The sequence below is a fragment of the Varanus komodoensis genome, unplaced genomic scaffold (genome assembly GCF_004798865.1).
Source record: "Varanus komodoensis strain SLA01 unplaced genomic scaffold, ASM479886v1 scaffold1, whole genome shotgun sequence".
NCBI lineage: Eukaryota > Metazoa > Chordata > Lepidosauria > Squamata > Varanidae > Varanus > Varanus komodoensis.
The window spans coordinates 53,365,456-53,390,362 of NW_025335268.1; the positions used below are offsets into that span (position 1 = coordinate 53,365,456).

At 42.6% G+C, this 24,907-nt stretch overlaps 1 protein-coding gene across 1 annotated transcript in view; it reads right to left on the bottom strand.

Moving 5' to 3' along the window:
* Positions 1-13,854: 13,854 nt before the first annotated feature.
* The window catches only part of SLC35F1 (solute carrier family 35 member F1), a 291,918-nt gene continuing 280,865 nt past the window's right edge, over positions 13,855-24,907 (bottom strand). The window contains exon 8 of the mRNA XM_044425827.1: positions 13,855-14,719. Coding sequence (XP_044281762.1) covers positions 14,495-14,719 — 225 coding nt within the window. The 3' untranslated portion in view covers positions 13,855-14,494. The remainder of the gene's footprint in view (positions 14,720-24,907) is intronic.

Sequence of the window (24,907 nt, forward strand, 5' to 3'; positions counted from 1 at the left end):
ATGCCACCATTTGCCAAATACTGTTCCCAATATGCCTATGTCTAGAAAAATAACAGGGAAGGATTTCAGAAACTTAGACCAGTCAGATTGTACTTGCTATGTCAGCAGAGCAATAGAAATCCCAGTGCATTTATTTATTTTCCGATTTATATCCTGCCTTTTTCCTACAAAGGGCTCAAGGCAGCTTACATCTCCTCCACCATCTTATCCCCACAACAACCACCCTGTGAGGTAGGTTGGGCTGAGAGTCTGTGACTGGCCCAAAGACACCCAGTTGGCTCCATGGCTGAGCGGGGACTAGAACCCAGGTCGTCTGAGTCCCAGTCCCAGGCTCTTAACCTCTCACCACACTTACCTGCATCTTCTGCATTAAGGCCATTTATTTATTTGTTTGTTTATCTATCTAATTTCTATGCTGCCCAATAACCAACACTCTCAGAGTGGTTTACAATATTCCTCCTAGATTTTAAAATTTGGCATCAAACATGATGCACCTTTCTTTCAAGAGCAACTAGGTAGGCCCAGACTATTCCTACATCATGAAATTAATCAACTTTTTCAAAAACTCAGTGGTAACAAATCATTTTTTAAAAATTCAGCTTAAAGTTTAATTGTTGCCCATTCAATTGCTATGATAATTCAACAATGGTATTAGGAGTGGCCTCCAGTACTCATTTGATTAAGGAAAGGCTTAGGACATATTTAAGTCTTCCTTTGAATTTTCAGCATTGAAAAGCCAGCAATAGCTACTGGACAACCAATCATTCTATTCACAAGCTTCTTAAGAGATAAATCCTCTGCTTGAATAATTGCAAATGAAAAAAGCTACATTTGTTGGTGTTCTACATTTTCATTGAAGGGCATGTGCTAATGAATTCAGCATTAGGAAAATGAACTGCACATGTGCACACACAAGCGCACACACACACACACACACACACACACACACACACACACACACACACACTCTCTCTACCCAGATATGTAATCCACAGGGAAAGAGAGTTTTTCTGATGCAAATCGATTTCCTTAAACAATTAAATGTTCTTTTGTTGAAGGTCTATGGATGCAATTATAACTTCTCACAGAGCCCAGAAGAATTGACAGAATGGAAAGGCATTTTGCTATGTGTTATCTCACATAGGATATTGTAAGGAGTGGGGAAAAAAGAAAAATCCTAAAAGATGAATAGACACTGTGGAAAACTTGTAGCCAGTAGGAAAAGTTCCATCTTTGGAACAAATTGTATTTACAGATCAATAATTATATATCGAAATCAGTTGCCGAAATTCCTGCAGCATTTCAAATCACACCAGGTACACATTTTACCTGCACAAGTGAAGGTGCTTGGCTATTCCAGAGTCAGTGCCAGGAACATTTGATGACTGGAGATCCCATGGCCAGGACCAGAAAACTATTTACTTCCTGAATTTCCCGGGATGTTCTTCAGGGCTCCCACTGCATCACAGTGTACAATCTAGGATTCTCCATTTAGTGCACAAGCTAGTTAAAAATGCACACACACACTTTCTAGCCCATCAAAGAGCCAAATTAAAACACCTTTTGAGATGATGGAAAGGCACCTTCTATGAGGAAACCGTTGCTGCTCAATCCTTCTTTATCTTGCTGTTTGCAGAAATGCCTAAAATAATTGGCTTTTTCATCCCTTACACATAAGCCTTTATGCAAAGTTATAGATGATGCTCACTGATTAAGAATCTGGTCAAGAAAATTTCTTTGATTCTGTGGAAATTGAGCACCGATAACGAATATGACATCAGTCCTTTGACTTGCAATTTACATAGTAGCAGGGATTGTAGAAAGGCCAGCTGGAGTGCTGGAATCAATCTTCATTCCCACAGCTAGTATCAAAGATGGGCAGGCCTGGATACTTGCCAGGGGCCCACACCCAAGCAGGGGCCACTGACAACGGTCCCCTGGCAGGGACCTTTCTCATCATCAGTGCAACTTGCTTCTTCACCTGCCTCTTGCTCTGGTGGAGATAACTGCCTCGGTGGCGGCACCAATAAGAGCAAATGCCATGGCCCACTTGCCCAGCAGTTCATGGTTTAGCAAGCAGGTCACCAGCATTAATGGTGAGAAAGAGGATGGGGAGGCAGAGGTTGGTGAGAAGGTCAGCTCACTGAAGGAGGGGGCCCATTGCCAGCATCTTGGCCAAGGGCCTTCCAAACCCGGGAGGCAGTCCTGCTCATTCCCCGGGGTTTATATAAGCCAAGAGGAAACCTTGGAAGGGGAAGGGCTGAGGAACAGTAAATCCCAATCTATTACAGAAACTATTGACGGAAGCCACCCAGTGGATGGATGAGAATTGCAATGCAGTCAAAAGGTCTGTTTTGTGTGCAGAGGTCCAGTAGCACCATCTTCAATCTAAAAGCTAAATCTACTTGTTTTCACTGTGGGGTTTTCAGAGAAGCCATTAGCTTAAAAGTTGAAAACATCCCAAAACTTCTTAGGAATAGGAGTTGCACTTTGGTTTGTTTTACATAAAGTTATCCCCACCCCTGAAAATGAAGTGGAAACAGTGCAAAAGAATTAATCTGCAGTACTTTGTTCCCCAGAATTAATCTAACACAGACTTCCCTAAACTGAAGCTTCCCAATTTAGTATATAAGAGACTCAACTCAGTAATTGTAACCATGGTGGGAGGACACAACGGGAGATATTCTAGCCCTAATCCTTTCAAAAGTTTTCTGTTTAAAGTACTGTTAAAACATATACACCTAAAAGTTATGGGTGAATTCTCAGATGGTCCTTACCATCACAGAATCACAGACCATGAAGGGCTGGTAGCACCAGCACTTCCCCTCGGCTAGCTTTCTGGAGAAACAAGGGCTTGCCCTGAGCTTGTCATTTGTAAAACAGGTTCATATTTGTATGCAGACTGAGGTTGCAGTTCTCAAAACAGACACAAGAGATTTGCAGTTTGAAGTGAACTGATAGCCGTATTGCCTAACCAGGATGTTAAAAGAGGATCTGAAAAAAGGAAAGGAAGCCCAATGGATAACCAAGATATGCAATACCATGAAATGCAATTGTCCATCTAATTTCTTCATTAGACACTCTGGAGAAAGCCAAAGGGACAATGTAAACAAAGGGAGCTAACCTTGGAGGTTCAGAGCCACAGAGAGCCTTGCTGGCTGCCCAGTGCATGTCCCTTCTTACAGGTCACATGTAGACCCTTTTGCTGCAGGAGAGTTTTGCAGGGTGTTCACAGCCAGCAGAAAACCAGAAAACTTCTGTGCATTCCAGAGTGCCTTCCATCAGTCTAGTCTTGAAAATATAAAAATATAAATGAGGGTGGCCAATTAGGAGCTGGGGTTCAACGGTTGCAGCCCCTTCCTCGTTGGATCAGACTTGCAACCCAAATTTCCACCCTTAACCCACAGGTATTTCCGCATGTGTGTCCTTTCCATTTGGACAGAGAGCAGGACCTTGCACCCATCCTAAAACCAGTCTATGGAAAATCCATCATAGAATCATTGAATCACAGAGTGGAATTGGAGGGGGGCCAGTGGTCCAGCTCCCTGCTCAGTGTCAGACTCCCAGGTAAACCCTTCCTCTCAGATGGCGGTCCAGCTGCGTCTCAAATGCCTTGAGGGTGGGAGAGCTCCCGAGGTCATTGGTTCCACTGCTGCACCGCTCTGACAATCAGGAAGTTCTTCCCGATGTCCTGCCAGAACCTGGCTTTATTTATTTTTTTATTTTCGATTTATATCCTGCCTTTTCTCCTACAAAGGGCTCAAGGCAGCTTACATCTCCTCCTCCATCTTATCCCCACAACAATAACCCTGTGAGGTAGGTTGGGCTGAGAGTCTGTGACTGGCCCAAAGTCACCTAGGTGGCTCCATGGCTGAGCAGGGATTCGAACCCAGATCGGCTGAGTCCCAGTCCCATGCTCTTAACCACTACACCACACTGGAACCTGAGCCCATCTATGATCTATCCACACTTATTTGGAAACAAGCCCACCAAAATCAGTTGTCGTAATTTCCCAGGACTTACAAAGTTCTGGGTGCAGCACATATGTGTCCCCCTCCCCAAAAGCTTTCCCTTGGCCTGCTTAATTGAATACTGAACACAATGGGAAGTGCAGCTAATAGGATTGTACTACACTTAATAGAATCAAGTTGTCACCCTATTTCACAAGTTGTCTTTCCCTTTTATCTCCTTGATTTTTAATTAATGTAGGCAAAACTCAAAGACATAAAACAGATACAGAATCAGTCAAGTGCTTGTGTGACCTACTTTAGCTTCTAAAACTCTTAACTAATGCCAAAAGCTGAATCAGAGAATAGAAACAAAAGTTCACCATAGCCACAGATGAAAATACTGCTGATTATTTTTGTGATTAGACTCCACTTTCACTCTCTGTGATAATTTCATTTAGGAAAGTACTTAATTTTAAGAGTGTGTCCGTTTGATTGCTAATTTGTTGTGGAAATCAACAAGAGTTTCTGGCCTTGGTGAAATTGGATGTCATCGGAAGGAGCCGAATTGTGTACGAACTGCAGAAACCCCACCTAAAGCCCAGATCTTGTATGTTTCATGGTGATACCCACACAAGTATACACATAGGCACATTTGCATAGTTCACAATTTAAAAATTGTGATTTTTCAGAGTAGACTAAAATAAAATATGCCTGGTGTTGTTCGGTTGCAGCTTATTTTGCATAATGATATATTTATATATTACTTTCATATAGCCCCTTATTTTCCACTGATAGAAACATCCAGTTAAACTCTAGCTGGAAGTGGGAGGTGCTATAAACATACTTCTTGGACTGGAAGAAGATTCAGAGTAATTTTTAATAGGATTAAACACCACTAAATGACTACTCTGAAAGTGAGTAGTCTTTCCAATGACTACTTGGAAAGACTTTCCAAGAAAACCAAGCTTCTAACAAAACAAATTGTAGCAGATGTAGCAGTCCTCCCCAGAGATTATGTCCTAGTTTGCATGACTGCAGGATGGTTGGTAAGCCATGCTGCCTTGTTACCCCACTTCTGGAGGGCCAGTTGCGTGTTGGGGTGGGGCTTCACATGACTCCCCTCCTCAGTGTGGCATGTGAGCATGGGTAGAGTGGCTGGCTCTCATGGGTCACAACCACCCCTGGGTTCTGGGGGTGCTGTCAGCCAGGCCAGCAAGCAGTGCCCTGAGGCCCTTTCGCTCACTCCTCTCACCAGCAAGCACAGCAGGGGGACGAAACCACCAAGCCCCCTCCAGCCCGCCAGAAGCATTTGTCCGAAGCTGCCATTCAGTGCAGAAGCTCTCTTCGGGGCTGTGAGAAGTTCTCCTACACGTGCAAATTCAAAAGGAAGTCTGGCATGAGTTGCTTTCTGTATCTATCAGATGTGGAGAAGCATGTCCAGAAGGACAAAATGCCCAACCTTAAAATAATTCTGTTTTGGCCACTTGCACACGCACAGGACCGCAGATGTGCGGGAACAGAGAAACGCCCTTGGCTCGTCCAATGCTCACAGGCTCCAGCTCCACTCGCAGTCACACCTAGCTTGCAAACACAGCGCCACCCTGTAGGGGGACGGTGAGATGGCTTGCACATAACAGCAGTGAATTTTTCCAGTGTACTTCTGCTTGTAGGGTCAGCCATTTGGGAAAGACAAGCCAGGACATGGGATATACTGTGGCCTGCCATTATGTGCAAACCTAGCGAAAGGTGGGTTGATGTGTAATAAGAAAGCTGCACCTGTAAAACAGGCTGGGGATTTTGGGTGGCTGGTTAACCACCCCCAACAACCTACTCTTGCTGGGTTCACAGGTACTGACAAGCTGTGGCACACCCCCACCTGGACTTGAATTTTTAAAAAGCAAAAATAGAAAGCTGCCATGGGGAAATTTGCCCCGGGCAGCTCGTTGTTACATGTGAACTAAATCTGTGCATGTGGACTAATGGTTTTACATGTGCCATGTAAACCAACAATGCGCCACTAGCCAGGCGTGGTGTTTCAATAGTGTATAAAAGGATTGCTTTTCTCATTCTCTTTCACTAAAGGTCACTGAGAGGATACAGTCTAAAATAAAGTAAAAGGAAAGTCAATTTTAAATGCTTTGCAAGGAGAATTTTCACTTAAATCCCTGCTTCTCACCAGGAAGTAATGGATGGAAATTAATTGAAATAACTCCTGCTGCTTGTTCCTTTTATCACAAATTGTTTGAAGTGGTAATGTCCAGTGCTTGTTTCTGCAAGATTTCTGTCTTATCAGGCACTGAAACAGACTTTGCTTTCCTTTATGCTCAATTTTGAATGATGAAAGACATGAACACATGAGAAATTTCCAAGTCCCTTCAAGAAATGCCAGTCTAATAAAAGATACAACCTTTATCTATATATCTACAGTCAGCAATCTGATTTTAGTAGTTCCAAAGCTTGAAAGAAAGAAGAAATAACTCAGTATTCTTTCTATATGATATACTTTTCCATCTGTTGTAGGCTATATATGACAGAAATGGATTTTTTCTCTTTTCTTTTCTTTGCCAGAACTTTCACCAAATACTGGGCCAATCATTTCATACTATTTGGATTGAGAGAAGTACATTCCAGCTAGTGCATCAGGAGAGTATTACTGAAATGGTAAAACATAAAGAAAAAAAATACAGGTTTTGAGAAAGGTGCTAAATCATTTTTAGTAGGACCAACCAAAATTATTATAATGTGCCTTTTCAATAATCCCCAAATATATTTAGGTCAGTTTGGTGTTTTTCTCCACTATGTTTACACATACTTCTCCTTGAGAGTAAGTGCCAGATCCCTCGGACTTCTGGCTTGGAAAGAAAAGGATGTCAGTGCTTCCGAGTTTCTTGCATGAGCCCCCTATAATTGCCATGGATTCACTTTGCAGCAACATTAATTTACTTAGAACCCTAGAAACACTAAGGGTTTATCCAGATTCGTTTTGCATTATGCCATTGCTCTGCCTCATTCATAGATTCTTATTCAGGGCCTGGCCATGGTCTACACACATTTTTCAGAGGGAAGAGTGTTGCAACCATGAACTTTTTCTCATGGAACTCTTAGTCAAATCATGTGGGATACCAGAGTTTGGGGAACATGGGTTGAGAGGCCTCCATAGAGGTTAACGACGTGTGGGGAATGAAACAAGGGCTTGACCCAGCAAAGCAGAAAAGCTGTGAGCGACCGTGTCTTGTTGGCATCTCATTCTGTGTTGCACAGAGCCAGGAAACACACTGGCCAGGAGTCAGTTCCTCTGCTGAGCAAAGGCCTTCACGTTGTCCCACCTCATCATGAGCATTTCCCATTGATCCAGATGTCAACCCCAGGCTGATTCCAAACAAAAACCACCTTGTCTTGTATAAAGGATGTATTTTTTCTTTTATTTGAAAACATTATACAGGCATTACATTGCCACAGCCAGTTCATGTTGGAGCATGCAAATATCAAAACAGAAGATAATTTGTTCTCAGTGAACAGTGTTGGACGTTGTTTTTGGTTCTAACTTCCATTTGTAAGTGTCAAAATTAGTGTGCTTTATTATGGCATTTAACAATTAAAATCCTACCCATGGGGTAAAATTCATATTTATAGCTAGCTCAAGAATACTAAAATGATTTTTAAAAAAGAGAAAATACTACACACTTGTTGAAAATGTTAATGGCACAAGTTAGCAATACCTAAACTATACATTGAAGCGCCTCCATCTGACACAGTGGTGCAAATGTTGATTGCTTGGTCTGTCATGGTTGGCGATTGGAAGAAAACCAAGCTGCTCACTCTAGTTTCCATCCAGTAGTGGAAATTTATCTTGCCAATATCCATTCAGCACCAACAGGATAGCTGAACACATTTTTATTCCAGGACTTGGCCTATACGGTACTTGCGAAGTCATCGTTTTTAGCTGGTGGTGTAGCTACCTGCTGCACAGAAGGATCTTTGCTGGTGTCCATGGCAGTTTGGGGAATGCTAAGAAATCAAACTATTAGAAAAAGGAACTTTCTCAAATGGACCTCACTTTTCATCATATAAAGTTTATACAGATACGCTAGCACTTCACTTCACGTCCATGTAGTGAGACCCTCCAGACCCTTCATTGGAGACAGTAAAATTTAAGCACCCCCACAGCCCAATAGTCCCAGATTTCAATTGTGTTCAGTGGGGGAGAACCATCACTTGGAAGTAGAACATTTGAGTCGCATGCAGAAGGTGCTGGTTGAAAGCCCAGCCCCTCCAGGAAAAGGAGCTCAGCAGGTTTGGGTGAACGCTGCCTGACTCCCTGAAGAACTGCTGCCAGCCAGAGTAGACACCATTGGGCTAGATGGACTAATGGTCTGACTCAGAATAAGGCAGATTCATGGGTTATTATGCTCAGTGCCATCTGCAGGGACACACAGGGTGGCTAAGTGAACAGAGCATTGCAGAACATTCCCGTTCCCGCTGCTTGCCCCATGCAATGGAATGATTTGAAACATCCTGGGGAAATGGCTCCAGAAGGAAACTTTCCAGCCATCTATAGATTGCAACCCCCTGTTGTGGGGCTGGGTTTAGATTGATGCTGGATCAACTGCACTGTTGAAAGTGGACTTCCCCACCTTTCCTTCCCACAGTCGCCTGTCCAGCCCCCTAAAAATGCTATACAGAGTTGAGAGACCCTGTTGAATAGGGTGATCGCTGGTGCGCAGGGAAGGGGATCCACAGAAACTTAGACAGAGGGATCTTCTGCAGGGAGAGCCTTTCCTCTTGCAGAAGGCCTTATTCTCTCTCAGCAGGCAGATCTTGGATCCAGTCCATGGTAAACACACATATAATTGCTTTCAATCCAGTTTTTTTCTATTGAGATTTAATCTACAAATTAGTGTCATAAAAATGAACTATTAAAACAAAACCTACAAGAACATTTGGCTTACAAAATAAATAATAACAATAAAAGTCTTCAATAAACAATGATGCAAAATGAATGTTTAAGCAGGAAACAAACACATAAATTCTTCAAGAAATTGTTAAGATCAAACATGGGGGAACAGACTCAGAGAAAGGTATTTAATAGGTATAAAAGGTAGCAAAATAGATTGGGAGATGGCCCATGTCCATCAGTAGACTTTTGATTTGAAACCTGAGAAAACAGTTAAGGCCCCACTCCTGAACACACTTGCATGCACGCAAAGTCTCTTTTTGACACACCAAAGTGTGTTCAGAATTGAAGACAATATTTGCAGAGGATGGCTTGAGCAAAGGAACAAGCCAAAATGGTGTGCAAAGGATTTCATATAACTCAGTCATGCCTGAGGTGCATAAAACCCGCAGGAAGATCACTTGCACCAAATGGAGGAATAATCACCTGACAGTATCACCCCAGTCCTAAGCACATTCCCTGGACATTTATTTTAATGATTACTTTACCGTTTGGATCCCAGCCTCACTTCATACCTTGCACCCCTCATGATTAAGCTGAAGAAAGGTGATGGTAGATGCAAGGCAGAATATATCCACTTTGCCACAGTTACAAAAAAACCCCCTGGGTTGCAATTATTTTCTTATGTGCAGATTTAAGGAGAAGAACAAGGCCTCCATGCAGCACTGGGGTCCATGGGCATGGGAAAGAACAACCTCCCCCAATCTGTGATGCTAGATCACTGTTGGATCCCTACATGTGTGAATCACATGAACAACATGCAGGGGAATCCCATCACTCCTGTATAGTTTCCATCCCAATTTCTGAGTGAGGATAGGACTGTATACCCACTTTGTGATAGCATGACCTACTGTTATTTGGCACACAACACGAGCTGAATACAACTGGCTGGTCTGCATGATCACCAGAGCCCACCGTGGCTTTTGAAACAATGGTGGGTTGGGATGTATGCCAGCTGCCATGGTGAATCTTTCAAGCTATGGCAGCTGGTTATGCGGCTTATGGTGCCCTCTGAACCTAGTGCAGGGTTGGTTATTGCTGTGGTTAACAGGCCACCCACAAACCATGGGCTGTTCTGGGTTGTCAGTGGTTCGCAAACCATTGGAGCAGCCCCCCCTTGCCAGGTTCACATGCCTTGGTATGTTGCAGTGACCTTGGTTTATTCCTAATGGCTGCTGGTATGCAGCATAATTCGCTGTGGTTTAAATAAGTCACGCTGAGCTACAGCGACTGTGTGAACCAGGCCCTGCCTTCCTATGCATAAGCATCTGTGGCAGTGGATCGGAATTTCCTTAGAAAAAAATCAGGCTGCTTGGTAGAAATCCCTGCTATTTCTGTCTCAAGATGCCACATTTTATTTCTTTTCACAGGAATAACACTTTTAGGGGACCATAACACCATCCTGCTGAGAAAGCTCCAATGTATTCAACAGTGTTGAACAATTATTTGCAGAGGGATGCATTTCAACTAATGTAATTTTCACATACAAAAATGAAGCCATTTACCAAAAAAGCACTGCAAACCCCATATTCTCAGTGAGAAGAACATACAAAAGTGTTTCCGTGACACACTTAAGGTTATTCAGAAAATATTCAGTTCCTTGTAGTCTTGTCTCTTTACTCTCATTCTGTTGAGGTAGGTAAAAGAGTATTTTTCTATGGTCAGCTATGTGGAAAGTAAGCTATTAATGAAGTTGTTTGACTCTTCCATTGTCAGGAAATTTCTTGAAAACTGTTCCTATACAGAGGCAAGTTACCTTTCCTTTCTTTGTAGGGCTCCTAAGTAATGGGTGCCTCTCTTGTTTACAGCTGAACTTCCATGCAGGCACGCGAATCGAGTGAATGTTGCAGCATTTGGCCTCATGGAGAAAGGCAAGAGAGCTGGGTTTGCCAGGGGCACTGCAAATGTCTGCAGATGGCTGCATACTCGGTTTGTTTCCTGCCTCCCTCCCTCCTTAGTAACCCTGCCCACAATCCAGCATACTGGTGGGAGCACTGTGGCCCATTCACATGAGCCTGCCTCTTGCCAGATTGGAGGCTGCACCATTGCCAAGGCTGGGGATGCCACGCTTTGTCACCAGCACTTTCAGGTGACTCTGGAATTCTTGTGCCACTGGCACAACATGTGAACCAGGAGGTGAATTGCAGCTACATTGCAAGAACACACCTTTACCTGCAGCCCCTCTGAGGAAGTGCTGGAGCCTGAAAAGGAAACGGCTAGCAGAGGATGGCTTACGAGCTCCCTTTCCTCCTGCCACTCCTATGATTAACACTGTGGCAACCTGAGGCAGCTTTACATTAAAAAGAAAGATTAAGTTTGGCTCTCTGGCATGCATTTGCAAATAGAACATATAGTCCGGCCCATGCAGAAAGATTCCAAATGAACAGGCATGTTTCAGCATGACGACCAAAATTGCGGTGCATGTAAGTATGGTAACTCCGCAAAGTTAAAACGTATTAATAAATAGTCGTTCCGAGTAAACATGCTTAGGACTGGGGTGTAATTCGTTCAGATTTTTGTGAAGACGCTGTCGAACTGTTCGTAGCTTGTTTTTTTTTTTTTTTTTTGAGCACATAATGGGAGCTCTGCTTCTGAATTGACAAGGAAACCAGTCATGCTCTTCTCCTAATGCAATGCGAAGAGCAGCAGGAAGTCATTCCAATTTGTTACTTTTCAGTTAGCCAATTAGAGGCACATCACAGGTGTGTTCTCAAGCAATGACAATCAGGGAAGGATGTTGCTGAGGGAAAGGAGAGTGTAGCACCTAGGGCCACACAAAAGACCTGGGGAGGCATGAGATCTGCAGCGAGGGAAGAACTGGCCTAGCTGACATGCTTCGCACTGCATCCTTCAGGCTGACCGTGCTGCCGGCCACTGGTCATCGTGTGACCCTTGGCTGACATGTAGTAAGCTTCTTGCTGCTGCTAGTAGCTGCCACTAAGATGTAGGAGGTAGGGAAAAGTGTTGCCCTAAGGGCAAGGAGTGGTGCTAAATGAAGCCCTTAGGGGCACGTATAATGGGGAAGGCCTCGTCACAGGGAAGTAGGTGCGTATGCGGGGGCACACTGCATGCATGCAGTCCCTGCAGTGAGTGTAACAAGTAGTCCAACTCCACCAGAGGTGTAAGAGTGTCTTTGACAGTAAATACTATAAGAGATTTCAAAACAAGACTGCCAGGCAAAGCTTTTGGAGAGAGAAATGTGAAAACGTAGTGCCTCGCTTAGAAATAGCAGGGGCTATGAACACCAAGCCCGTAACACTTCCAGAACAATTTGCATTGATGTAGGGGTGGGGGAAGAATGCCTTCAGCCACACTTTTTCTAAAGTTGATGTTCCGGCTTTAAAAAAAAAGTGTACAAAATGCTCATAAAATGCTTCTATTAGAGAAGTGTGCTCAACAATATTTTATCTTGGGGGAAATTGTTGGGAAAATGTGTATAGTTTGAAAAAATGCATGTATGTGCATTTTCATGCAGATTTTGAAAGTGATATGGTAATTGGATGAAATGAACTAACTTAAGCAAAATCAGGAAATTAGTGAATTGAATTTGAAAGATTTGTCTATCCCTGATCTGGCCAATATCAGATTGCAAATGAGTACAGGCCAACTGTTCTTGTGTTTGGCTTGTATACAGAAAGTCTATAAAACTGCTCCTTTCTTTTCTCCTTAGCCACAATGGCCATGATAAATAATTTGAAAAATAGAAAATGCACTCTCTGGCTACAGATTCCATCGGAAAAGAGTAAGAAATTGGTTTTGTATCTGTAGCATTAAGACATCCAAGTGGAAATATAATGCCCCTGTCACCGAATAGAGAACCTTGGCCACAAGCAGGACTACTGTAGCATTTTTAAAAGGTCGTTTGACTTCTTCACAGTTGTCAATATTTCTTTACAAAGGGTTAATGTGTTTGTTTTCAACCTATTCCTAGAATAGAGATGAATATTGCTAGTTGTCCATTCCCTGCCTCCCCAGAATGCATTATTCCTTGGAGCAGCCTTCCCTAACTTGGTGTCCTTCAGACTGGTTGCAGCAGAACCCCCATCTTTCCCAGCCAACACACTGGCCAGGGATGATGGAAGTTGCCGCTCAGCACATCTGGAAGGCGCCAGACGGGGGAAAGCGTCCTTTGAGGGTTGGCAGCCAGGCAGCTACGGCAGCGGAATGAACACAATGGCACTGGGGTGTAGGCGCTGTGACTAACCTGCCCCTTTCTTCACAGAACAAACCATTCCCAGACAACCGTTAAGAGTGTCTGTGTATAGGTGGACCTACTGTACAAAGGTGAGTTTACGGAAACACTGCATAACCAATGGCAAAGCCAGTGCACAAGTGGTGCAGAAGCATCCCTTTTATTTTATGGAATTCCAGCTTCCTTCTGAGCACCTGCACATATTATTTTGAGCGGCTTACTAAAAGCCCCTGTTCTGGGGTCCCTGTGAATCCCCAAAGCAAACTGTTTGTCTTCTTTCTGTCCTCAGGATCCCTTTCTGCTAGGGATGAGTGACTACACTCTCATGTGTCCTGAAAGTACTTCTAATAGCGCCAATCAAAGACATTCAAAAAGCTCTGTGGTACATCTGCCTTCTCCTCTCCCTCACCCTCACCCCCCCCCACCCCAGAAAACACTCACACCCAATCTTGAGGAAAACCAAGGTGGTGAGAGGTGGTTCTCACTGGTGGTCCTACGCACATGCAGAGCATGAGCAAGTACTACCTCTCTTTTCCTGATGGAGATCTGAGAATTGCCCTAAGTCCCCAAGTTCTCTGGTGGGAACTGATGTTCTGTGCATTGTTTGCTATCAAGGCAGAACACTGATCACTAGCAGGAGGTGACTGTGGTTACCCTAATGGAGATTTCTGGTCAAGGGATCCTGGGATTTGTAGTCAAAGTCCCAGGTGGCCAGAGGGCCAAGATGGCACTCTGCCTGCTCATGGGAACATCCACCACTGCCCTGTACTCCTTCCCACAAGGGAACGAGGGGTATGAACAGGACTGAGGTAGAAGGCCTGTTTGCAGCAGATTCTGCCTATCTTGAAACTGCTTGTTCGCATTCTTGCTGTACCCTAATTTTCAGATCAGCATCTTCTGGGGAACCGCTTGCCACAAAATTCCCACACAATGTGGAAGTTTCTTAGGGTATGTCACATTACCAAGCCCCCCTTGATATCTACAGAACAGGTATGCTTTAGGATGAACATCCAGTTCGGATAGGGTACTGTTGAACCTTACTGTTAGTGTAAATGAACTGAATGTGCACACCAGAATATACCCATTGTGTACGTGCCAAAGAGTGTGTAGCTATATGCAAGCTGTCCTTCAGGTGAGCTCGCCACCATTTAATTAAGGAACTCTGGGTGAAATTCTGAGGAACTCCATTTTGAAAAGCACAGTCCTAAGCAAGGGACTGAGAGTTACTGCTCTTAGCAGTTCACACTTATAAGCAATTTAGTCTGTATTTTTACAAGCCTTCCCTATTTGCTACCTTGCAGCTCACCTGAGTTACTGCATCTGGTAAATACCTTTCTCAATGAATGATACAGAGATAATGGAGATACAAACTCCACCAAGGGTGGCAAGGGCCTGAGTTTAGGCAACTCGGACGTGAGGTTCTTCTTCTGTTTCCTGGCCTAGACTTGTGTACGTTACTGAAGGTTCTAGCTGCCCAGTGGCTGGTAAGTCTACAACAGGTCCTGAAGGGTTTCGGAACTGCTTGTACACCCGTGGATCTTGGGCAACATACGTCGATGTGGAGGAGTACAGCACCAGCCCAACTAGAATTGTGAAGAATGACAGAAGGTAAAGTCCTGAAAACTAAACAGAAACAAGAATCAAGTTAGTAAAAAGCGTTGTGGCGAAGCGAAACAAGGCAAGAGGCAGGAGCAAACAGTGAGGAGGCAATCTGGCATGTTTGAGGTGCGACTAGGAAATGTTTGCTCTGCAACATGGATAGACATCCTTTGGCCTTCCAGATATTGCTGGATTCCAACTACCGTAATGCCTGACCTGTTTTGCGGGGGTGAGGGAATGGTATCTCCATCTCTGCTCTACCGGGTAGATTTCATTTCAGTAGGGCTCTTCTGTGCTAGAATCAAAACTCAGTGCTAAAAACAGATTATTCTATATCAGTTTGTGCTTCACTTTGATTCAATTTAGAATATCTTGCTGCACAATCTGTTGCTTTGGGCAAATAGCCATTGCAATTGTCCAAGAAATAAGATATATTCCATGGATAGAATTCCCAGAATTTCACCTGCAGAATCAAACCCCTGAAGATTAAGACTTAGACTCAATCAACAGTTTAATTGCCGAACATATCAATACATTCTAGAAATTCCTGCTAAGGAAGAATATTGTGCTTGTCTTTAGAGGCAGCTAAAGCATACATTAATGGAATGAGAACAAACACGGCTCACTCTGGAAAATTAAAAGATATGTAAACAGGTATGTAATATAGGGTTTGTGATTTCTGTCAAAAGAAATCTGTGTGGTGGTAAAACACTCCAAAGATTTACACACACACACATTGTGAATTTCAAAAACACAACAAAAACCTAAAAACTAAAGTATTACAGTTTTATTACATGAAATTTGAGTGAATCTAGTAAACTATTATACTATGCACCCCTCTATATTTTATGTATAGTGAAGCATCCTACTATTACTAATTTTAATAATAAATACTGTTATTTTATGCTGCTGCCAATGTGACATGATTTTAAATATGAGATATTTACTAATTGAATGGGTTCTGTTCTATTTTTGAAAATAGATTTTTTTACTTTTTTGGTTTTATCTAATTCCCTTTTTTCATAGTCACATTTTATAGTGATGTTTTATATTGTTTAAATAATTAATGTTTTTATAGTAGTTTTATATTTATTGTATTTTTATATATTTTGTAAGCTGTCCTGAGCACTGGAAGTGATAGGATGGGGTATAAATGCATGTAATTAATTAATTAATTCTGTTAACTTATTCATGAATTTTATTATTTATCTTTTGTGGTTGTGAGCATTACATTGTACTTTGTATTGTTCTATCTTGCTTGGAATTTAACATGATGTAAGCTCCCAGGCAGCCTGTGGCTAGTGGGGCAGCAAATAAATTGAATAAAATAAATATTATTAGAGATAATTATGCATAGCTTCAGCGAAGGATCCCTGGCTATCCACTTATTTGTCTACTCAGAAATTACACCTAAAACCATCAGTTCCATATGAGAAAGCTTCAATAAGTCCTCACGCTTTTGTGCTATTGTGCATGGCAATTTGTTGTAACATTAGTCTTTAAGCTGTCAAAGGGCATAGAGAATGTGTATATATTAAAGGACTTCCCAGCAGCAAATGTATCTGTATTATTACCTTTTCCCAAAAGGAATCAGCCACTGGGCAGTGCCAAAACATATGATCAAGAGAAGTATTAACTGTATTATACTTCCAGTTATTAGCAAATTTAGATACACCCTTATTGAAAAGATGTGGTTTCCAATGTACTTGAAACATCAGATTTTGCTGAAATAAATCCAACCTAAGGTCTGTTAACCCTTCCGAAGCAGATGCCACCAATGCAATCCATTGTTTAAGTAAATAGGATACTCCAGTTCACTGCTGCAATCTTACTTGAGACCCTGTGCATCATATTTTAAACATCTCAAGATTCAAAAAACCTGGACCCTCTGGTGACGGCTATATTTGCTGTAGTCTGCCATGGCTCAAATGTAACTGGGGTGCTTCAGAAGGGAGGACACCCTGATGATGAATGTTCACACTGTGTTAGAGGAAAAGTTGTCCACTGGGAAGATGGAAAAGGCCAGCCTCAAGTTTTCTTCAAGTCGTGAATTGCTCCCCTTGCCTCCCAGCATCTCATTTAACTTTCATGGGTGATTTAGTACAACTGCCCCATTGCCTTGACGGCTGAAAGTAGTGTGTCGAACAGCAGCAGCAATGCCAAAGATAGCTTCCACACAGCATCGACCTCTGTGGGGTGGACTGAGATGGGATCTTCTGCACAGTGGGGAATTAGGCCTGTTGCAACACCTGTTGTGCAGCTCGCTGCTGCTCAGTACACCATGCTTGGCGTGTTCTGGGGGCTTGTAGGATCATGACAGAAAATGAGCTCACAGTTTACTTTTCCCTTTGTACATGACCACTTCTACCCTCATTTTAGGCTTGCCTTTTCCTTCTTCATCTTCTTCTCCTTCAGGGAGAGTTCAATCCTATCTAAAACAGGCTGAACACCCCACATCTGTTCAAAGGAACCACCCACCAACAGCATCTCAGTCTTGTCTGGATTGAGTTTCAGTCTTGTCTGGATTACATGGTCTTGCAGTCCATTTTTAAACTCTGTAATTGTATGCAAATCTAGTTGTATAAAAACAAGAAAAAAATAAAATAAAAGGACTGACTGAAAATGCACATTTCTCCCATAAAGTGTGAAAATAAGCTTGCGTATTTCTGTATGGGGGGATTTTTCGGAGTGTGAATTAGCACAAATGTATATGAACACATTGGTGCAAAAGCTAATTCTATCAACGAGTGGTTAATGGAATTAAAAGCACTTGACGATCTGTGAAATGCAGAAGGAATGGATTTAATGAAGCCTGTACATCCTTACTTGACTCATTTACAAAACCTTGGCAAATAGCCATAGCTCAATGGGAAATTAATTTTCTGCTTTTTATATGCGAAGAAGTAGTACTAGAAAAACTGTACTGTGTGCTCCAGTGGGCTGAATATTGCCATTTAGATACAAAGGTTATTGCACATATTTTCTGTAGAAAGTCTGGGCCCATCCAACCTCTCCTAGACATGCAGATATCTCCCAGAGATGAACTACATTATTGTAATATCAAGTAGTTAGATTCCGATATTAAATAATGGCCTTAAAATTACAGGACATGGTCTTGGCTATTCATGATTGCCTTGTAAAATGGGTTGCCTTCTGGATAGACTGTGAGGTCGTCAGGCTGAAGGGTTAGTACGAGGTTCCCATTGCAGAGCATGGCAACTGGTCACTGTTCCAACAAGCTGGTAGTCAACCCTAACAAAGGGAGGTCTGGGGGTACACTTTCCCCATACCAGTAGATGTTGTTATAAGGCAAACTCAAAATTGAAACCATTGTGGGTCCAAGTGAGGAAGGAAGACAACTTTTTAAAAAATGGAAACAAGTATATCTAACCCAGACCTTGCATGCACTCTCTGAGGACATTTCCTCATTTGAAAAGAGGAAGTCTTTAGTAGTGCTTCCCAGCAGAATGAATCAAAGGCATGACGGCCTCTCTAGTCACCACTGTAATCTGTTTAGCATTCAGTAAAGTATATTTCTGCATTACTAGGTATCTGCCTTGACATAAGCTTCAAAGAGATGTATCCTAATCCCGACTAATCAGCACTCTCTTTGTGAACTATTTTGATACAATTCCCATTTGAAAAATACTATACTAAAAAGCCATAATTTAGATTCTTTTTCCTGCCACCTATAAAATATTTCCAGTGAAAATAGGTATTAATTGTACAAATGTATATACCACTGTGCATAACAATACCAAAGCAGTAAATAAAATTACATAAAACTTATGATTAAATCTCATACAAAATAAGGACAAGAAATTTGGGACCAAATCTAATATTTCACAAGATGAGCATACAACTTGGTAAATGGAAAAGCTTCTAATATGGACCATTGTGCAAAATATGGGTTATAAATAGAAACAACCACCAGAACAGTACTGCATTGGTCTGAAAACCCAACCATGAAGAATAATGCAGATTCTGGCAACACCACCAACCAGGTAATGCAGTGTTGCCTTAAAAACTAAATAAGGCTAATCAGGTATATCAGAAAACTGCTAGCTGCAAAGGAGAGTTCAATTTTGTCCTGCTGCTGAAATTAATAGAAGTTAGAACTGGTTTCTTCAAGACACGTTCCATTGTATCCAATTTTTGTCTCCAAACTGAGCCCATGGTCCATGGCAAAGTAGCATTTTAGCCCTGCTGAAATCGGGTCAATCCTGTTGAGTGCTGGTGGATGGGAGTAGTGTTGAGGGCGACTGATATTGCCAGGTTTAAAATGTCTTCCCTAAAATTTGGGTGGAAAGGAAAGCAAGAATGACAACCCTACCAAGTAGCAGTTTGAGTTTTCTTTGGTTGTGAATGGAAGACAGAGGAACTCCAAAGTCAAAACCAAGGCAAGAAAAGTAGTCCTAGATATAGAGGGCAAGTACATCTCTAAGTAAAATAGCAAGATGCTAGGAAAAAAAAGGGAGAAATTCAAGTCTGTGCTACAGAAAATGCTACCTAAGATGGAATTAGGTGGAGCCTGCAAGAAAATGCTTCAATGTGTCAGTTCAAGTTTCTGGCTATACCAGGAAGCCCTTCCACATGGTTTTCTGTTCTCCCGTGAACAATCAGGGCTCATTCCATGTCCACTGAGCATGCTCAGTCCTCTCACTGGGCTGTACTGGACTCCCCCACATGAGGACTTCTCTCCCTCCACCATGTGCTATACTTGTGGAAATTCTCAGGTTCCCTGAAGCTGATCTCTCCCTTTTGCACATGGTTCATGCATGTTTAGCTGCACATGCAGCAGCAGTTGGAGGACTAAGATCACTACTAATACAGAGGAAACAACAGATACTTTTCCTGGAACCTGAATTGGAAATAGCTATTTCATAAGATAGAGTTGATAGAAGGACTGTAAGGGCACCACAGAATTTAAACACAGTAAGTTACCCCCCATTTGAGTGCCCTCTTGATATTTACAGATTTTCTTCTCAAAACATCTTTGGCAGGCAGAGACTTGTGCGTTGCACATTGGAGATACTGCCCATTGACTCGGTGTTGACACTCCTGTGCACCTTCCTTGCCAAAGGGATGCAGATTTGTGATGCGACAAGCGGGAACTTGAATGAAAAGAAAGCCATTTCCCCTGACAGCTGTCTTGCCTTGCTCGCTTACAGAAGTTATGTGCAGTGGCAAGGAAAAAAGCTTCAAAGAATTTTCCTTTGTCACAGGGAGTGGAACATGTTTTTCTTTTATTGAAAAAAATCAAGTGCTAGATTGCAGAAGGAAGGACGGGAGGGAAGGAGGGAGGAGAACAATTTCCAGAAAAGCTGATATTTTAGATTAATATGGCAGTTATAGACCGAGGAATTATATTTCTCCCTACCAACACAAGACACCATGCCAATGTTTACTTTCCTGTAACATTTGAAAGCCTTCACAGGATTTTGGCCAGGACTCATTTTGTGCTAATTTCACAAATATAAGATCTGGCCAAATGACACTGGTTAAAATGTGGCCAGAATCCCTTTCCATTCTACACTCTCTACAAACATTATTTCCTCAGGCTGCAATTCTACATTTGCTTAAGTAGGAATAAGTCCCATTAGACTCAAACAGGGTTACTTGTGTAAATGTTGGACAAGAGAGAACCCAGGAACATGTTTTTCTCTTGTTAGTTTATCCTTCCCACCCCCATTTTAAGATGACTGTCAATCATTTCAGGCCACACTATACATGCAGCATGTCTTGTACTGGATGACTCGCACGCACAAATGAACCACCAGAGCACTAACCTCTCAGAGATAATTTCCACATGGTCTTGCACACAAACAATATTTTAAGCACCTAAATTAAAAACTGCACACTACATAACAAGTTGAAGAGGACAGCAACCAGACCCGTCTCCTGTATCAGAATGGCTTTCAATGCCATCAATTCATACATTCAATTGTGAAATCAAGTGACCAAGTAATTACAGGATGAGCTTGAATCAAGGAATCTGTCCAGTGTTACATGTGACAAAGCCATGGATAAATACTTAGTATTACCCACACACCCAATGTCATATTCAAATATCTCCTACCATCTGCACCATCCCATATTTATTGTTTTTTATGGACAGATTTATATAACACTGAACATATCTAAATATAACTATAAGGGCTCCACAAAATACATTATAACATACATTAAAAACTAAATTACAAAAAATAGCTAAAATGCTCATATGAACATCCACAAAACTTTAAGATCAATTAAAACCAGCACAGCACCACTGTTACAAACAGACTGGATGGTACATTCACTCAAAGAAGTCCTGCGTAAAGAAATGAGTCTTTAACTGGCATCAACAAGATGATACAATTGGTGCCTCTCAAACTTCAGCAGAGGGAAGATCATCCAATACATTGGTCATCCTCACACAAAGGAAGCCTTTTGGTTGCTGGAACATCTTCTGGTTGTTGGAAGATGGCAAAATGCAAGTCATGGTAGCAGACTTTGTAGGTAAGCTATCTGCTGTCTTAGAATTGCCCTCGCCTTTAAAAGAAATAACTTGGAAAAACTGAGGGGCTGAATTCTCATTTAAGGGCACCTCTCCTTCTGGTCTCAGTTGAGTGTACAGTTTGTGAAGACTTCTGTAGCCCTTTCCAAGAATGAGACCCTGGGGAAATAGTCCCTTTCCACCAAAAGGAGCAGCAGTAACCTATATCACGTATAACCTGGGTCTCACGTCAAACACTTCAGCAATTACATACCTTGTTTTGCTGAAGCCAATCTATACACTTCATCCTGGCTCATAGACATTAATCAAAATGGAAGCATGCTATTAAGGGTCACACGTATTCATTTTTCAAGCTAATAAAGAAATAGAAAGCTGGCTGGTGGGTCAGTTTATAGGAGCCATATGTGCAAAGGGGAAATGAGAAGAGGAAACAGAAAGCTTTCAGACTCTAGTTGTACAAGACCTAGTGTAGGAACTGCATTACTGGAAGCTCAGGGCTCCTACTGGTGGGACATGAACACAGAGCAGGGTGCTTTCATGTACTATACAGCTTAGCAGCACTGGTCCCCAAAAGGTCAGTGCTAAAGTGGTTATTGGTTTTGTTTAAGTGTACATCATGGTATTGGAGCTGTCATTTCAGAAACATTTACAAATGAAGCCTTTTCTTTCATTAACTTGTTAATATTCTCTGGTGATTCATTCCATCAGATGCCACTTGCCAGTAGTCTTTTTGTGTGCTTTGTTTTGTTTGTGGCTGTAAAAATTTAATAAAGTGCCAGCTGCCTGTAGTAATCGATTCAGCCTTGCTATATTTGAAGCTAATGGTGCTGAAAAGCAAGGTTACTATAATTGATTCAGCTTGAGTTTCTTGTTTATACCTTCTCCATTGAGTCTTACAATGTGTGCATACAGTAGGGCTGCCAGAAAATTCTATTCTTTATCTCTCTCGTACAAATGTAGTTCATTCTCATACACAGAGAGGCAAGTTATGTGCAGCTGCCGCTCATTAAATTCAGCATGAGTTACTGTGTAAGTCACCTGGGAGGAAAGCAATGTTGAAGTTGAGCTAAGGTTTTGCCATGCTAGGGAACTGTTTTGCATCAAAATCTTCTACAGCCACTGAAGTGTATGTGAGGTTCATATCAAACCAGCCCTGAAGAATGAAAGATATTTTAAACAAATGCATGGTTTTCATTACCCCTCCCTTCTTCAACAGACTTTGACTATACCGGGGGGGGGGGGGTGCCTTTGAAAACAGCCCATGTGCTCCATTCCATAATGTGTGGTACAACTTATCTAATGTCCTGCCATCATTTGTGTTTCTCCGTATCCAGGAATGGAAACACTTCACATAATAAGGCAAAAGGAGATAAGCCGAATTGCAGTCCATGGAGGGAATGAGAGTGGAGGGTTTTTGTGTTTTGAAAGTGCCAGTTCCATCTTAGACTGCCAGGTTATTTAAAGCTGCTTAACAGACAAGAGGAATCACAAAAGGTAGGACAGAGCGGGACAGGCAGTCTGCCTGCAGTGTGGCCTCGGATGCAGCAGAAGAGGCCCCTGGAGGAATAGAAGCCGCGGCCATCTCTGTTGATCCACTCTCCCCTGCAGTTCCCTGAGCCCCCTAAGATCTGCTTCAGAGGTTTGGGAGACCCTCTGGGCCAGTGAGGACATTGAACTGGGGCCTGTCAAAGAAGCTGAGAATCCGCAGAGATCACTTCACCCTGTTTCCATCGGTGGCAGCATTCTGAGCAGAGGTCTACTCAGGGGCTGCAATTCAGTCACAAATGCCATATCAGGGTGATACTTAGCAGGCTTTATCCAAAATAGTTCCAAAGTCTGGTGCTTCCATCAGTCTACATAGCTCGGATGATTGAGGAATCAGGCAAGAGACAGAGTTATATAAGGCTCCGTGGGTTCTTATGGCTCTGAGGCCATCTGATTCTGCTGGGCACAAAAGCAGCAGTATATTCCCTGATCAGCTGTGACAGCATCACTCAGCAGAGATTAGACCAGCAGCTCCACCCACCTGCACACTGCCTAGTGATGAGGGAGAGAAGGCCTTTGAGCCTCCCTGCCCTGCAGTTGCACGGTCCCTCCAGAATTACAAAATAATTCCTCCTCCTACTCTCCAACCCATTTCTTTCACCTGTCACTCATTTGCTCACTGTAGCTTGGTACAGCACAGGTGTTTTAAGTCATGCACACTGCTGCCTTTTCAAACCATGTTGGGCTCTATATATTGATTTGGGCTGAAGACAGTTAGGGAGGGTTCTGTTGCTCATATCTTTAAAATATTATCACATGCAGATCATATGATGATGTCTTTTTTGCTCCTTCGTACTTGTTCACCTGACCAGACACTCCTGCTGCCTCCTTTTCCTCCAGTTGGAAAGCAAAATGTGGCTTGGCTTACCAGCATGAGGAAGTAGAGTGCCTGCAGCCTTCAGCCACAACACATTTTATTTAGAGGACTCTTGTGATGTTCTGAAAGTCATGTTAATATTTTGGAAAGGGAATCCAAAATATTCCCTTTCCAGTAACTACCAGTGGATAAATTGAACTTTGTAGTTAACCACTAAATTATTGACTAGGAAAGTACACATATACAAACTTACAAAGACTGTCACAAAGAGTTTTCATGTAAGACAGGAAAGTTTGCATGGGTGTCAGTGGAATTACTTAGGATTTAAAGAACGCTCAAAACTGCTGTCCATCAATATTTAGTACCTGGACAATAGGCTGAACAGGAAGTGGTGACTGTCAAGGGTGTGCTTCTCTTCCTCTTAAGCAGACCCAGACAATAGCCTTCTAACCAAAAGCTTTCTAAGCCAATACATTAAGCCATTCATACTGGCTTTATGTGCAAATGCATGATCATTAGTGCCTTAAGTAGCCTCCCTAAGAGGCCAAGATTTACGGAAGGAAGGAGCCACAACTAGAGTCCTGTCATGAATCAATTGGATTCCCTGGCCTGGGATCCCCAGACTTTGGTCAAAGAACCACAGAATCATAGAATAGTAGGGTTGGAAGGGGCCATGAAGGCCATCAGGTCCACCCCTCTGCTGTTGCAGGTCACCATGTCACACCATCCCACTCAGATGGCTGTCCTGTTTCTTTCTGAATGTCTCTAATATGGGAGAGCCCACGGCCTCTTTAGGTTCCACTGTCATATTGCTCCCACTGTGAGGGAACTAGCCTGAATCTGGGTTTGGCATGGCCCTGAGTTTGAGTTCTTGGCAAGTGCACCCAGTGTTCGGCCAGCACTTGCCAGGATTGGAGCCCTACAAAAGCTGGGCAAGAAGCATCCTTCTTCTACTCCATGTGCAGCAGCTGTTGCTTGTGCTGCTGCATATGACATGGAAGAAGGTTGCTGGTTGCGTACCCTTCATTCTGTGAGCATTTGCAGGCTTCCTCTTGGTTTGGCTGCCTCTCCAAGCCAGGGCCAAGCATGAGAAGAAGCCTGCAACTGCTTGAGGGATGGATTTCACGGAGCTTCAAAGCATTCCTAGCCTTGGCTCACTGGAAGAGCATATCCTATACTGCTGAAGATCCCAGGGTCTATTCCCCTACATCTCCAGTTAAAAATATTAGGTGACGTATAATAGGAAAGGATCTCAGTTACATCCAGGAGTCCTGCTGCTGGGCAGAATAGACAATCTCGAGCAAGATGGACACATTCTGTGTTCCTATGATCAGAGTATTGAACCACTTTT